At 40.5% G+C, this 13,407-nt stretch overlaps 1 protein-coding gene across 6 annotated transcripts in view; it reads left to right on the forward strand.

The window, feature by feature from the left end:
- LOC120733390 (discs large homolog 1-like protein) overlaps positions 1–13,407 on the forward strand; it is a 114,636-nt gene that overhangs the window by 75,831 nt on the left and 25,398 nt on the right. For 5 of the 6 annotated variants that reach the window (XM_040031529.1, XM_040031530.1, XM_040031531.1 and 2 more), the window contains 2 exons: positions 1,198–1,354; positions 1,859–1,961. In XM_040031529.1, the coding sequence (XP_039887463.1) occupies positions 1,198–1,354; positions 1,859–1,961 (260 nt within the window). Of the gene's footprint in view, positions 1–1,197; positions 1,355–1,858; positions 1,962–7,905; positions 12,845–13,407 lie in introns of those variants that run through there. The other variant, XM_040031534.1, reaches the window with a different exon arrangement.

A 13,407-nucleotide genomic window follows, 5' to 3' on the forward strand; every position in this document is an offset into this window, starting at 1 on the left:
TGAGAGCAGCGAAGGATGACCTCAGTTCTTCCCTGCTCTGCCTCTGCATCCGTGTTTGCTCTGTGTGTATTTGTGTGTGTGTGTGTGTGTGTGTGTGTGTGTGTGTTTGGCAGTGAAAGGCAGATGGCCCTGCAAATTTTGTCTGTCAAGTAAACTCAGGTTACATATGCGTACAGACACACCACACACACAGATACACCCTGAGTGCTGCTCTACTGTCTTAATCCATTTTAATGGAGGGATTACTGCTTATCACAACCCTCGTCACTCGACTGGCATCACCGTGGTTACCAGAATATGACCTATTTCGTCATAGACCTTTTGGGCCAATCAGTGCGCTTTGATTATAATAAATCTGATAAGCCTCAGACAGACTGCAGAATGGTCATTTTGACGTGTGTCCTTCTCTTTTCTCCAGCTATTTTTCCTCTCTCGCTCTCTGATTAGTCACACAAATAGCAGATCATGGGTTTTAAAAAATGTCCACTGAGTGAGCAAAACTTCTGCACAACAGATGAATTCAGGTTAAGGATCAGATGGAGGGACACGCTGGTTCATTTCTATCTCAGCAGTAATTTTCATACATGCTCGGAGTATCTGAAAGGAGGCCAGGATTTGCTGTTGCAATACAAAATTAGTCAACAGCCCACATTTATGAATGTGTCTGATTCCGAATACACACAAAAGAACTGTTCTGTTTTTAGAAGAGACATGAACCAAGCTGAAGCGCTCTTGTTATCTTGTTTTTACACATGCTGACGGTGTGCGTAAAAACTTTTACCAGTGGTCGACTTTATTTGCTTTTCATCCATTCATCCAGCTGCTTCATCACTCGCTTGTGTTGACTTGGATTCTTTTCTTTCGTCCTTTTTACGAGACGTAGAGGCTAGACCGGCTCTCATTGTTCACGCTGTGCCACAAAGTGCGATGCTGACATCTGCTGGTGAAAACAGAAAGTAATCTTCGGGTTAAGCACTGTTTCCTCCTGCAGAGACTAAGCATTTATCACCACAAATTTTTCCACATTCAGAGAACGTCATATAATGAAGTACAACATTATTTCAAAATGTGTGTAGTCACTGACTCATCAAATGTATTCATACATTACAAAACTGATGAACTGGTGTCCTAAACAAGGAGAATACCAATATAAGTTGCCGTGATGTGATGTCTTTGTTTGATTTGTGTTTCTGTCAGGGAACCCAGACGGGTGGTGCTGCAGAGGGGATCTACAGGTCTCGGATTTAACATTGTTGGAGGGGAAGATGGAGAAGGGATCTTCATTTCCTTCATTCTTGCTGGAGGTCCAGCTGATCTCTGTGGGGAACTTCGAAAGGGAGACCGCATCCTGTCGGTATGAACTAAGACACCACACATACAGATCCCTGAGAAGTACGACACAGCGTTCGTGAATAACTCCTAATTCTGTTTATATTAATGTTTCACAACAGATTTGCTTTGTAAGGATGTTGTACCTTAAAAAGTAGAGCCATTGGAATCAGTTCCAGATGCTTATTTGCAGTGATTTGTTAATCTGAAGGTGGAGTTAAGCTTCACATAACTTTTCTTTGTTTTTCGTGCGTTACCAGTCAACCAGCGCCCTCCGATGACTGAGTGCATTCTCGCGATGTGGTGTGTGTCCCGTTAAAATGAAATATAGGTTTAATTTTCTTCACACAACATTCACGCTAGATTTAATCCTCAGACTGTCGGGACACTGACAGTCCCTGTAGAATTACTGTGATTTTGAATTATCGTATGCGAGTTCTATCAAAACAAAACCTGCACTTGTGAGTGTTTTCAATTTGCTCGTGTCAGTGCATATTTAGCTGCTAATTGTGTGTGTCTGTATTCGTAGGTGAATGGAGTGGACCTGTCCAGTGCAACACATGAGCAGGCAGCCGCAGCTCTGAAAAATGCAGGACAGACCGTCACCATAGTAGCCCAGTTCAGACCAGACGGTGAGTGCTGGAGATAGATTCTGCATGTCTATTATTCACATGTTCACTGTAATGTGTGGAATATTTTTCATAAAATATTTGAAAAATACAAATGTTCTGGCTTGAAGCAGAAGGTGGTACGCCATTTTTTCCAATCTTGATTGTGTGAGACGAGTTAGTTCTTCATCTTGGTTTTGGTAAAGGCTGAATGTTTGCGGTGATCACAGAATCAGCATGTTGCTGCCCTCTATAGCTACAATTCTACCACTCTGTGGGAAAACCCAAAAATCTGAATTCAGTATGTGTGGGCAGAATGTATAAAGAAGGCAGAGAAACCAACCTTCACTGCCTTTGTAAATGGAAAGTGACGTCTTCTCAGCATGTAACAGCGTGCTTTGTATTCTTCCTAATAAACAATAAAAAAGTAGTACAGTCTTTTGAATATTTGCATAATATCAATAAGCGATTTCCATGTTATGCAAATATTCAAAAGACTGTACTGGAAATTCACTAACTGTGGAACATCTACACTTGTGAAGGCCCTCGCTGATATATTCCCTTCTTTATCCTTTAATCCTAATAGCACATGTATCATTTAATGTCTGTGTAAGTAGCTGTGCTGTGTGTTCTCATAGAGTCGGTTCTGGTTAGGCATCATAATGATTTCTCCTCTTTATATTAGTTTGAGATATCGGCATTTCACATAAGTCAGTAATAATGACCACAATTTTGAAATTAGGGACTGAGCCCGTACACTCATCAGGAAAGTCACAGAGCAGAGGTGCCGAGAATCATTTTCCCATAGACTTCTATGAAATTATTTTTTACCTTCGAAATCTACAGCCATTCTTTATATTTTATAATGCTTTGATCAGGACACTATATTGTGGCACCTTCATCAAGAATCTGCAATCTGAAGAAAAATAATTGGTGGATATATATTATAACACTAAAACATATAATAAGATGCCCAACCCTGCCCTTTACTCTAAACAAATCCTACATTTAAATCTAACCTTACTTCTTATTCAAATCTGAACGCTTACGACAGTTTTGATGGTTCATCCTAAAGGAGAAGCACTCAGAATATCCATTATGCCTGTGTCTAACACACATTTGTCCTCATAAAGTTACAATTAATACAGACTCTGGCTGAGTTTCCCAACAAGCATCATCCTGAATATTTTTTTTACTGGAAGTGACTTAGAGGGCCGTAACCTTGGAAACCAGGTTATAAATGCTGATAGGCTAACGGGATGCTGCCGTACCGGGAGACCTGAGGATAGCAGACACTATTTCACAGAGCCGAAACAATATCAGGAGAATCAGTAATCTGTCTGCTGGGAGAGAGTGTGCGCGTTTGATTTTGGCATCAGTCAGAGAGCTTGTTCATAAATGTGTTATTAAGGGCATGAGCAGTGTATTACACACCGGATTAGAAGACCTTTACAGAGTCTGCTGTGAGGATGTATGTTTTCCACATGAACAAGTTGTAGCCTATTGATAAATGATTTAATATATTTGATAGAGTCAAACAGAAATCCTTCCTACCTGGCCCTGTGTGAAAAGATAATTCTCCCCTAAACCTGTGTTTGTGCCACCCTTGGTAGAAAGTACTGCAATCAAGCATTTGTGATCACTGGCAGCGAGTCTTTCGTATCAATGTGCACTTGTGAGGGATTTTGCCTCACACTCATTGCAGATTTGTTTTAACTCAGTGACATTGGAGGGTTTTTTCAAGCATGTTTAAGGTCATACTAAAGCATCTCAATCTGGTTTTAGTCCAGACTTTTTTTGATGATGATTAAGCCTTTATTTGTCGCTGCAATGATACACGTACATGTTACCTGCAGTGAAATTGGCCCCCTTCCAACCATACATACATTGCACAAACATCACATTGGGAAGACAGGTTAGAAGAGGTAGCATGGTAAGAAAAACAATGAGGGGGGGGGAACTCCACCCAGACTCCACCCAGACTCCACCCAGAGCTTCTAAGAGAAGAGCAGTTTGAGAACAGAAAAAAATCATCAACATGTTTTTCAGCTTTCCAAAAAAAAGTGGTTAATCACAATTAATTCATGATTTAACAAGAAGGGCCAATTACTTTTTCTCAGAGGAGCAGGCAGGTTTTGATAGCATTTTCCCCCTTAATAAAAAAATATTTAAAACTGCATTTTTTAATTACGTTGGTTATCTTTGTATAGTATTAAGTTAGCATTATGTTTGATGATCTAAAACATATAAGTGTGACAAATTTGCAAAAAACTAAAAAATAGGGAAGAGGGCAAATATCTATTCACAACACTGTATATGCAACAACTCTATAGAAGCCTGCAAAGGAAAAAGTGATTGCAAAATATGTAAGTTGACTCAGTAGTATTAAGATTTGATATCGTCAGGTCAGTACCAGGCATTGTGCTAGAGTTCAAGGAGCACATGAGAGGGAGGTCACACTTCTGAGTGGGCAAATGTAGTCATTAGTCAACATATAAACTGTTGGGAGTACAGTGTATGTCTTTTTTTATGTGATGACCTTGATATGAAAAGGGACTGAATCCATTAACAAGACAACAGACAAATGTCAGCAAGCAGAATAGAGATTTGGGCAAAATTTGGGCGAGAACATATGAGTTAGAGCCAGAATATCACCTTGAAATGTTGCATAGTAATTAGGATTTAAATGACTTTATAGCCCAGATATTCCATCAAACAGTTTGCTGGCCAAGCTGATATTAGTCTAAACATAGTCTAACAGGGCAACCACACATTAAGATTGGGAAGGCACTGTCGGAAGGTAATGAAGTTCTGCAGCAGCTGCAGTATGCAAATATCTTGGAAGCTTATGAAGGCCGTGCAAGGATATAATCCATACATCATTCTGAAAACTGTGATGTATGGATTATGAATTCTCAAAGGTCGTACAAGCATGATAAATGGATTATGAATTCTAATTTCAAGAGGTTAATTGAAGGTCCTAAATGAAGTTTCGTTTAAGGTGCACAGACTTGTTACCGGACAAAGAAAGGCTCAGACGGCACAAGCTTGTTTGTAACCAAAGTTGAAAAATGCAGATCCGTCTCATAGCTCACACACTGTAGATTAGTTAAAGCTGTGGCATGGCGGGCAAAAAAGAAGGAGATTGCTTTGTTGATTCCTTAACAAGCAAATATGTACAACCTGTTCTTGGAGGTAGTCTTATTAGTCAGTGACAGATTTTCCTGTCAAATCAAAATGCCTCTTAGATTTTCAATATAAGCTCTTTGCAGTAACTCATATAAATCACATAATCTGATCAGATAACCATGTCGTTTGCCACTGATGACTGGGAAGATGGCCAGCTGTTGTAAAATCCAAATCAGGTCCTACAAACTTTAGTTCTGGTTTGAAGTTTAACCACTTTATTAACACAACTTTTAGCAAGCAGTCAGTCTGTGAAGTTATTATGTGGATATCACATAGTATTTATTGAAGATATCTAAAAAATAAACTCAAAGGTAGTATGTTTTCAATGCTCTGGCATTAATATACTAGTGGAAGTGAATGTGTAGTGGTGCTGATAATGCTGTGTTTGTTTCTGACACTTCATTTATTTCTCACTGGAACTAACTAGTGGGAACATCGGAGCATATCCTCTTGGTTGTTCACGTCTTGTATGGGGTATTAAGTGGGATCAGCACCATGGATAGTGCCCAAAGAGCTCATAAGGTTTTAAAGGAGTAGTCTGCCTGCTTCCATTTACCTCCTATTGATCTGTAGTATATGATTAGTGTGTTCCCACTACTTCTACAACAACTAACTTTACCCAAGTGTTAGCTTTCAAACATTCAACATTTGGTTTTGTGGTTTAAAAATCTACAAACATTGCAGTGAGTCTTTCTTTGATTTCCTAGAAGGACATTTCATTTTACTTTAACTAACTGTAAATTGTGATTAAAAGAGTAACTAAGATCCATAAAAAGGAGGTAGCCAGAACACGAAGGTACTGAAGGTACTGAGGGATCTAAATCTAAGAGAGGAAGAGGCTAAAATAACGGTGAGAAAACTGGAGCAACCGTAACTTTAAACCGATCAGGCTAATTTCCAGTCATCTTTGACATGTTTGCTAATATCCTGCTGATACACAACTAACCAGTGATCAGTATGGTTCAAAAGTATGTTGGCTTATATTCGACCAGCTCTGCCTTGGCATTTGGTCTCTCATTAGATAACATTATCATCAGTTAACCAGGCTTACATGCTGCTCTGTATCTTAATCTAAAACAATCAGTAGAAGAACACCATTGTGTCTCTGTGTCGTGACTCTCCTATACACCTCATTAGTGACCCTCGACTGAAATTTTATATCAAACCTTCTGTCCATGCTGGGCTTTGGTCAGCAGTGTGTGTGTGTGTGTCCATCTGAGGTCCGTGTTAGTCCCATTCCTGTGGTGATGGCCAGCAGTGCTTCGTCTGTTTCACAAACACTCTTCCTGCCAATGGGAGAAGAACTCATAACGACCTCCACCAGGAGAGGAAGAGAGTGTCTGTGTGCAGGTCTCCTTCTGTTATTTATATTAAATATGTTGGGCACTGTAGCCAAACGCAGCACAGCGATACCCCAAACTGAACTGTTCTGTGTGTGTGTGTGTGTGTGTGTGTGTGTGTGTGTGTGTGTGTGTGTGTGTGTGTGTGTGTGTGTGTGAGAGAGAGAGAGAGAGAGAGATTTGGTTCAAGCTGATGCACCAGATATGGATCTGTGTTTATTTGAAGTACAGCAGATGGAGCGTGTTTGTCTGAAGTCTTCCTGCTGCATTAATATTGTTGGCATCTGTCATGTTTTTTTAGGGTGTTTGAAGTCATTTCATATGTACACTCACTGCCAGGTGAGACTGTAGAACCAGCCGATGTCTGCAGTAACTTCATAACGATGATGACTGCAATAATGATTTTGTAAGATCTCATTTCAGAGTAAACTTGACGTGCTTTGTGTGGCATTTGCAGGAGATAATAGGAGCATAAGATTTACAGTTGTGTGTGTTATTATGCACTCAGTGTTTGTAATTAATGGCACCGGTAACAAGGTATGAGTGGAGAAAATTGATTCTGTTCTCAAAATGTTGTAAGTCATTGTAAAAATCTTCTATCATCTTTTGAGAAAAAGAGAAACAAGATTATGTTGCACACACTCACTGCGTACTCACAGTTACACAGTGGGATGAATTGTACACTCTCCTATCTATGAGATTGTTTGTTCCTATTATTTTTATTTTATATATAAGATCACTTTGTAATGATCTGAAAGCCTACATTACCCATATGGCAACTTGACTGTGGATAGGTGATATAAGTAGCAACGATCAGGCTACAGAGGAATTATTTTCACTTCTGCAATCTCCATGCAACCATTTATCACCCCTTTACTAAAGTGAAGTCATCCTAATGACTTTGTATCCAATGTTCTTGTCGATGAGTACACAAAGCCTATAATTTATCAGTTGTAAACATTTTTACATTTTTTTTTATATTTTTGAATATAGAAATTTCATCAAACTTAACAATGTTTTACAACAATAATTATAATAATAATGGATTGGATTTATATAGCACTTTTCAAGGCACCCAAAGCACTTTACAATGCCACTATTCATTCACTCTCACATTCACACACTGGTGGAGGCAAGCTACGGTTGTAGCCACAGCTGCCCTGGGGCAGACTGACAATGTTTAACAACTATGTATAAATCTATTATTTCCTTTACAATTTTGCATTTGTAGTACAGTCCCAATCAAAAATGGCAAAAAATCATATTTTGAATGATTGAATCTTTACAAGGTTCCAAGTAGAGCTTCAACATGCAACAAGAATAAATGGGAATAGGACAAAACATTTTTTGAGCATGTAATTTATTTAAAACAATACTTAAACTGAAACAGGCTGTTTTACAGCTGATCGAAATTTAAGACCACGTGCCTTTAAAAGGCCAAATGTGTGCAAAAATGTAGATTCATTGTCATTTTCTGTCAGGTAGTCACACTGTTATGATGTTCTGCATAAGCAGGGTCTCGCCATCGCTGCTGAGGTGGGACGCAGTAAGACAGTCATTTGGAATTTCTTAAGTGATCCTGAGGGTTATGGAAGAAAAACTTCAAGTGTAAGAGACAAAAAACTTCACCTGCACTGAGCCAGAGGATCCAATTGGGTGTCTGTTAAGACACTGGACGATCCTCGACCCAAATTAAGGCCGTTACTGGTCCTGACTGCAGCCCCATAACCATCAGACGGCATCTGAGACTGAAGGGCTTCAAAAACTAAAAATGTCTTCAAAGGCCTCGTCTACTTGAACGCCACAGAACCGACCGTTTGGACTTTGCAAGAGAGCACCAAACATAGGGCATTAAATGGTGGAAGAAAGTTCTCTGATGAGAGAAAATGTAGCCTTGATGGTCCTGATGTTTACTGGCATGACAATCAGATCCCGCCGGAGATGTTTTCTACATGCCACAGTGGAGGGGGCGCCATAATGGTCAGGGGTGCTTTTTCCTTCAGTGGAACAATGGAGCTTCAGGATGTGCAGGGGCATCAAACGGCCATTGGCTATGTCCAGATGTTGCAGAGAGCGTCCCTCTTGACTGAGGGCCCTGGTCTGTGTGGTAACAGCTGGGTTTTTCAACAGGACAAAGCTAATGTACACAATGCCTGCAGGACAGGGGACTTCTTCCAGGAAAATAACATCACTCTTTTGGACCATTGTGCGTGTTCCCCTGATCTAAATCCAACTGAGAACCTTTGCGAATGGATGGCAAGGGAAGTTTACAAAAATGGACAACAGTTACAGACAGTAGATGTCCTTCATGTGGCCGTCTTAAGCTTTTAGAGAGATGTTCCCACTCACCTCATGGAAACACTTGCATCAAGTATGCTGCAACGAGTTTTTGAAGTGATGAGCAGTAACGATGGAGCTACTCATTAATGGGTTCATGTTTGGAACTTTGATTTCCGTTTTTTAGGGGTTTACTGTTTTTTTGGAGGTGTGGTCTTAAACTTTCGATCAGCTGTAAAAGAGCCTGTTTCAGTTCAAGCGTTGTTTTCAATAAATTGCATGCTCAAAATAAGGTTTTTTTCTCACTCCCATTTCTTCTTGCTGCATGTTGAAGCTTGACATGGAACCTTATTAAGATCCAACCATGCAAAATATAACTTTTTGCCATTTTCAAGTGGTCTTAAACTTTTGATTGGGACTGCATTCACATAATGGTCATTTGTAGTTGTCCTGAAGTTCAGTATTGATTTTTTTCATGTTCCTCTCCAGCCACAAAAGGCTTTCTGTTACCTATATTCAGCTCTTGGTGTATAGAAAACACAGTGTAACCACTGTTAGACATTTTCCTTTGTATTTTCAAGACCTAATTCCACTGTGACTCCTTGAATGTAATCTTTAAACTCAACAACATTTTTGAGTCAGTTGCTTAGTGCTAAAAGATTCAAACCATGATTGTTTGGAGTCAGATTGCCTGTCACCAAGCACCTTGTGCAGCCACCTTGAGATCCAAACTTGTGGCACATTCATCTTCTGAGCAACAACTACTTGCAATCAGTCACCAAATGTGAAAAGATGCGGTGTAATCACTTGGAAACAACTGATCATTAACCATTACCGAGGCATTAAAATGTGCAAAGGTTTCACAATGAATTTTCAGTTACATACCATTTCTTTTCCAAAGTTGGCTGTTATTAGCGAACAGTAATATGTAATAATCTGAAAAGACCATTGGCTCATGCTCAAAACAACAAAGCTTTAATACATAGCGAAAAAATAAAGTGGGAATTTGAGCTGAAGTTTCACGGCTTCATTTCTGTTTTTAAGTATCCAGTACAACTGTTGATTGCGCTGATTGGAAAAAAAAACACGATGTTTGGTTAAAACAATGTTGAGTCGCTGTGCTGACCTTCAAGCTCGATCTTCTCTGTGCCATTAAGTTTCCTGATGTGGGAATACAAATGCCTGCAGGTTGACAGCAGTGTTAGTCACTGGGATTACACACGACTGTCAGAGACACACAGTCACACACATAAACACTCACACGTGACCCACACAGAGCTAGTGTCTGTCAGCAGTAATACTGAGGTGATGTACAGAGGATTATCCTCACTTCTGTTAGTGTGCTTATTGCACTTTGCGTGCGTTTGTGTGTGTCGTGCACAACTTGTTACATAGAAGATTAACAGTAGCTCCATCACGGGGGCTTTCAAATACAGTGCTGCTGGATTTTCTTCTCCTGAACACCCAAAGTGAAGGACGTTACTTTTTTTTCTAACTCTGTATATTAGCCCGCTCTTTCCTCTTTTGCTTCCTTTCTTTCCTCTTCCTTTTTTCGCTTTCCTTCCTCTCCACCTGTCACCTCCTCCTGTCTTCCCCAGTGTTACTGATGTCTGTGGTAATGGTCTGACTCTCAACCCACGATGTGTGATTTGGGGGGGATTTGAGGTGTCACTTGTAACAGGAAGGCGACTGATTTAGGATTTGGAGTGTGTCTCTTCGTCACTTTGAGACACATTTTTTCACTTCCAGCTTTTGACATTTAAACTTAAATCAGTACATCAAGACATTTTTGTCTTAAATTGCTTTAGTTACGTTATTCTTCTATTCCTCTCCTGCAATCTGATCACTTAATCAATACCAATGTAGATTGCTGAGCTATTGTTTTAATTATAGATGAGCCTCTTGCAGCACTGCTATTTTTGGAGCCAGGGCTTATTGTAGACGTATAAAGCAGGCTTATAACGTGAAGAATTTGGATTGGGGTTTTATTTTGTGTGTGTTTTTTGGAAATTCAGCTAATGAACCAAGAAGAGGTCTGTGTCCACTACTGGAGCTGTGGGAGGTTGCAGCCTTTCCCAGCTGACACTGGGGTTATCGGAGGGGTAGATCCTGGACAGGTTGTTGGTGCATAACAGGGTAACGAAGAGAGACAGACAACTACTAACGTTCACGTCCAAACCCACAGCCAATTTAGACTCACCAAGTTACTGTGGGCACCCGAAGAAACCCATGCAAGCACAGCAAGAACCTGCAAATTATTTACGTCCTTGGACAAATTCAGTTTCTGAAGAATTTCAAAAATGAGTGAAAAAGAGTCAAATTGAAGCAGTTCGGTGCAGTTTTCTCGTTATGTGTTTAGTATGTGTTTCCTTCTTTTTTGGGGCATAATTTAATGGTACATTATTTAAATAAATGTTTGCGAGCTAGCAGTCTCTTCATTGTTTTTGTTACTATAAGCTTCTCTTCTTTCAGTATGTGGAGCAGTGCCGAACTGGCAACAAGGAAGTGTATTGTCTGCATGATGCAAGTATGCAATGGTCTGCTGATTAAATTATTTCTCCATAGTGCTGCAAGTGGAAACAAGAAACCCTCGGGAAACATTTAAATGTACAAGAAAAATCCAAACGCTACAGCAATGATGACATAAACAGTGGAAAAAAACAGCATATATGATCCATGCTTCTTCCCGTGGGACATAAAAACTGAAGGGAAAAGTATGTATATTCATTTAATGAATCAGGATCAACCCTTTGAGAGATATTGTCTTTTTTCTTAGGGGTTCACTCGTGGTAGTTATTCACAATTAGGGCGGTCTCTTTCCTCTGTTAAAGGAAAGGGTGATCTGAAAGGAGAATGTATTGGTGCAATGCACACAATCCTAATGATGTGAAATGCCTATCTCTAGCGGTTTTGTGTTGGATAGCACTGAAGCTGCACAATGCAGGGAAAGGCCTCTGCCAGCTGCTCAATGGAGTAACAATGCTCCTCTAGAGAGAGCAGAGGAGACGAGAGGAGAGGAGAGGAGGGAACACAAGCCATTAGTCTCTGCCATCATCATCTTTCCCCCCACTGCCTCTGCCTCCTAGTTTCCTCACCTTCTCCTTACCTTTTATCCAGCTCCACATTATCCCTGTATATTATATACCTGTGTCTGTCTTGTTCTTAATCTGTTAATGCTACACTGCGGTGATGTGTGTTGGCAGTTAAATGCGGATGATATGAAACCCACATGATTTCCGTTTGTCTACAGAAAATTGTAGCACAACCTGTTCACTTTTACATGGGAATATTGTTATAATCTTTAACATTTCTTAGAAGCCAAGAAAGAACCGTCCCAACTGTGGAAGTGGGGAAAGTGAGACAGATGGAGGGCGCAGACAAATCATGCAGCGCAGAAAGAGTTTAATTGCGTATACTTATTAAGACAAATGCTAGTGTCTCATTTTTCTTGTGACCGCTATACAAAATGAAAAGAAAATCCATTTAAGAGCTATGAATTGACCTCTTAGTTAAGCTTCCCAAAAATCAATATTCAGAATGCTTGGTCAAGCTTTACCGTGTGTGTGTGTGTGTGTGTGTGTGTGTGGCTTGTAGACTGATTCCCTGGGCCAAAGTAGGGCAGGAGAGCCTGGCATTGACTCAGCTTCCTGCATGAGTGACCTGAGGAAACAGTGTGTGTGTGTGTGTGTGGGTGGGTGTGCTAGCTGCTGTCAAAGAGGGGGAGGAGCAAAATGAACGCACCAGCGAACGGGAGATGGAGCAAGAGTGGAGTGTAGTAGAGACAGAGAGAGAGAAAGAGTTAGCATCTGTTGTTTCTCTGGCAGCTGAGCAGCACTGGACCGATTTTACGCACACATATTTTTTCCCCACTCCACCACACGCTGCTACATACCTACGTAGACACACATTCGCATCTTTCCTCTCCTGCTCTCTCCTGTGCTGCATCCAACGTGGAACGGGCTGCCTCTCTTTCTCTCTATCCTTTTCCTCTCATTCACGTCTCAGGACTCTAAGCTTCAAACCTCGCTCTCCCTGGCTTAGACACTGATCTGAGAGCCCCTGTGACGGTATCACATCGCAGACGGTGTCTGCCAGCAGCCTGTGAGTACAGCAAGAGTGGGAGAAGCGATTTACTTCTTTACATCTCGCCTCTGGTAACAACCTAACAGCTGTTTTTGGGTAACATTGTTGGGAGGCGTTAATGGATAAATCTCTGAGACTCTAACACTGTGTTATCCATCTTGTGGCCACTGATACAGCAGTGACATGTTAGCTTCTGTGTAGATGGCTAGCAAGTTTTGATGCCGATAACTTCTCCCACTTTCAGCACTTCTGTTTTTTTCTGTGCTGTGCTGCTTTTGCTCTTTCACTAAACTGGACTTGATCAGGATTTCAGCTCCCACTTTAACTGCATCAGCATTAGCTTGGGTCTGAAAACAAAAGAAGATCAGAGCTGCATCCTTGGCAGCACAGGCTTTGTCTTTGCATTCAAGATCAGGAGTTAATAGAACCGATATCTTAGCTGCAGCACAGTCTTTGTTGCATAGATCAGAAAGAAGAGGAAAAGCGTATCTCTGTAGCTTTACAGTAGCTCTGTCTTTGTTTATATTGATTCATAAACTGCTTTCATTCTTTGTTTTACAAACAGATTTTTATTCTGCTGC

Source organism: Simochromis diagramma, unplaced genomic scaffold, assembly GCF_900408965.1.
Source record: "Simochromis diagramma unplaced genomic scaffold, fSimDia1.1 OVJJ01000284.1, whole genome shotgun sequence".
Taxonomy (NCBI): domain Eukaryota; kingdom Metazoa; phylum Chordata; class Actinopteri; order Cichliformes; family Cichlidae; genus Simochromis; species Simochromis diagramma.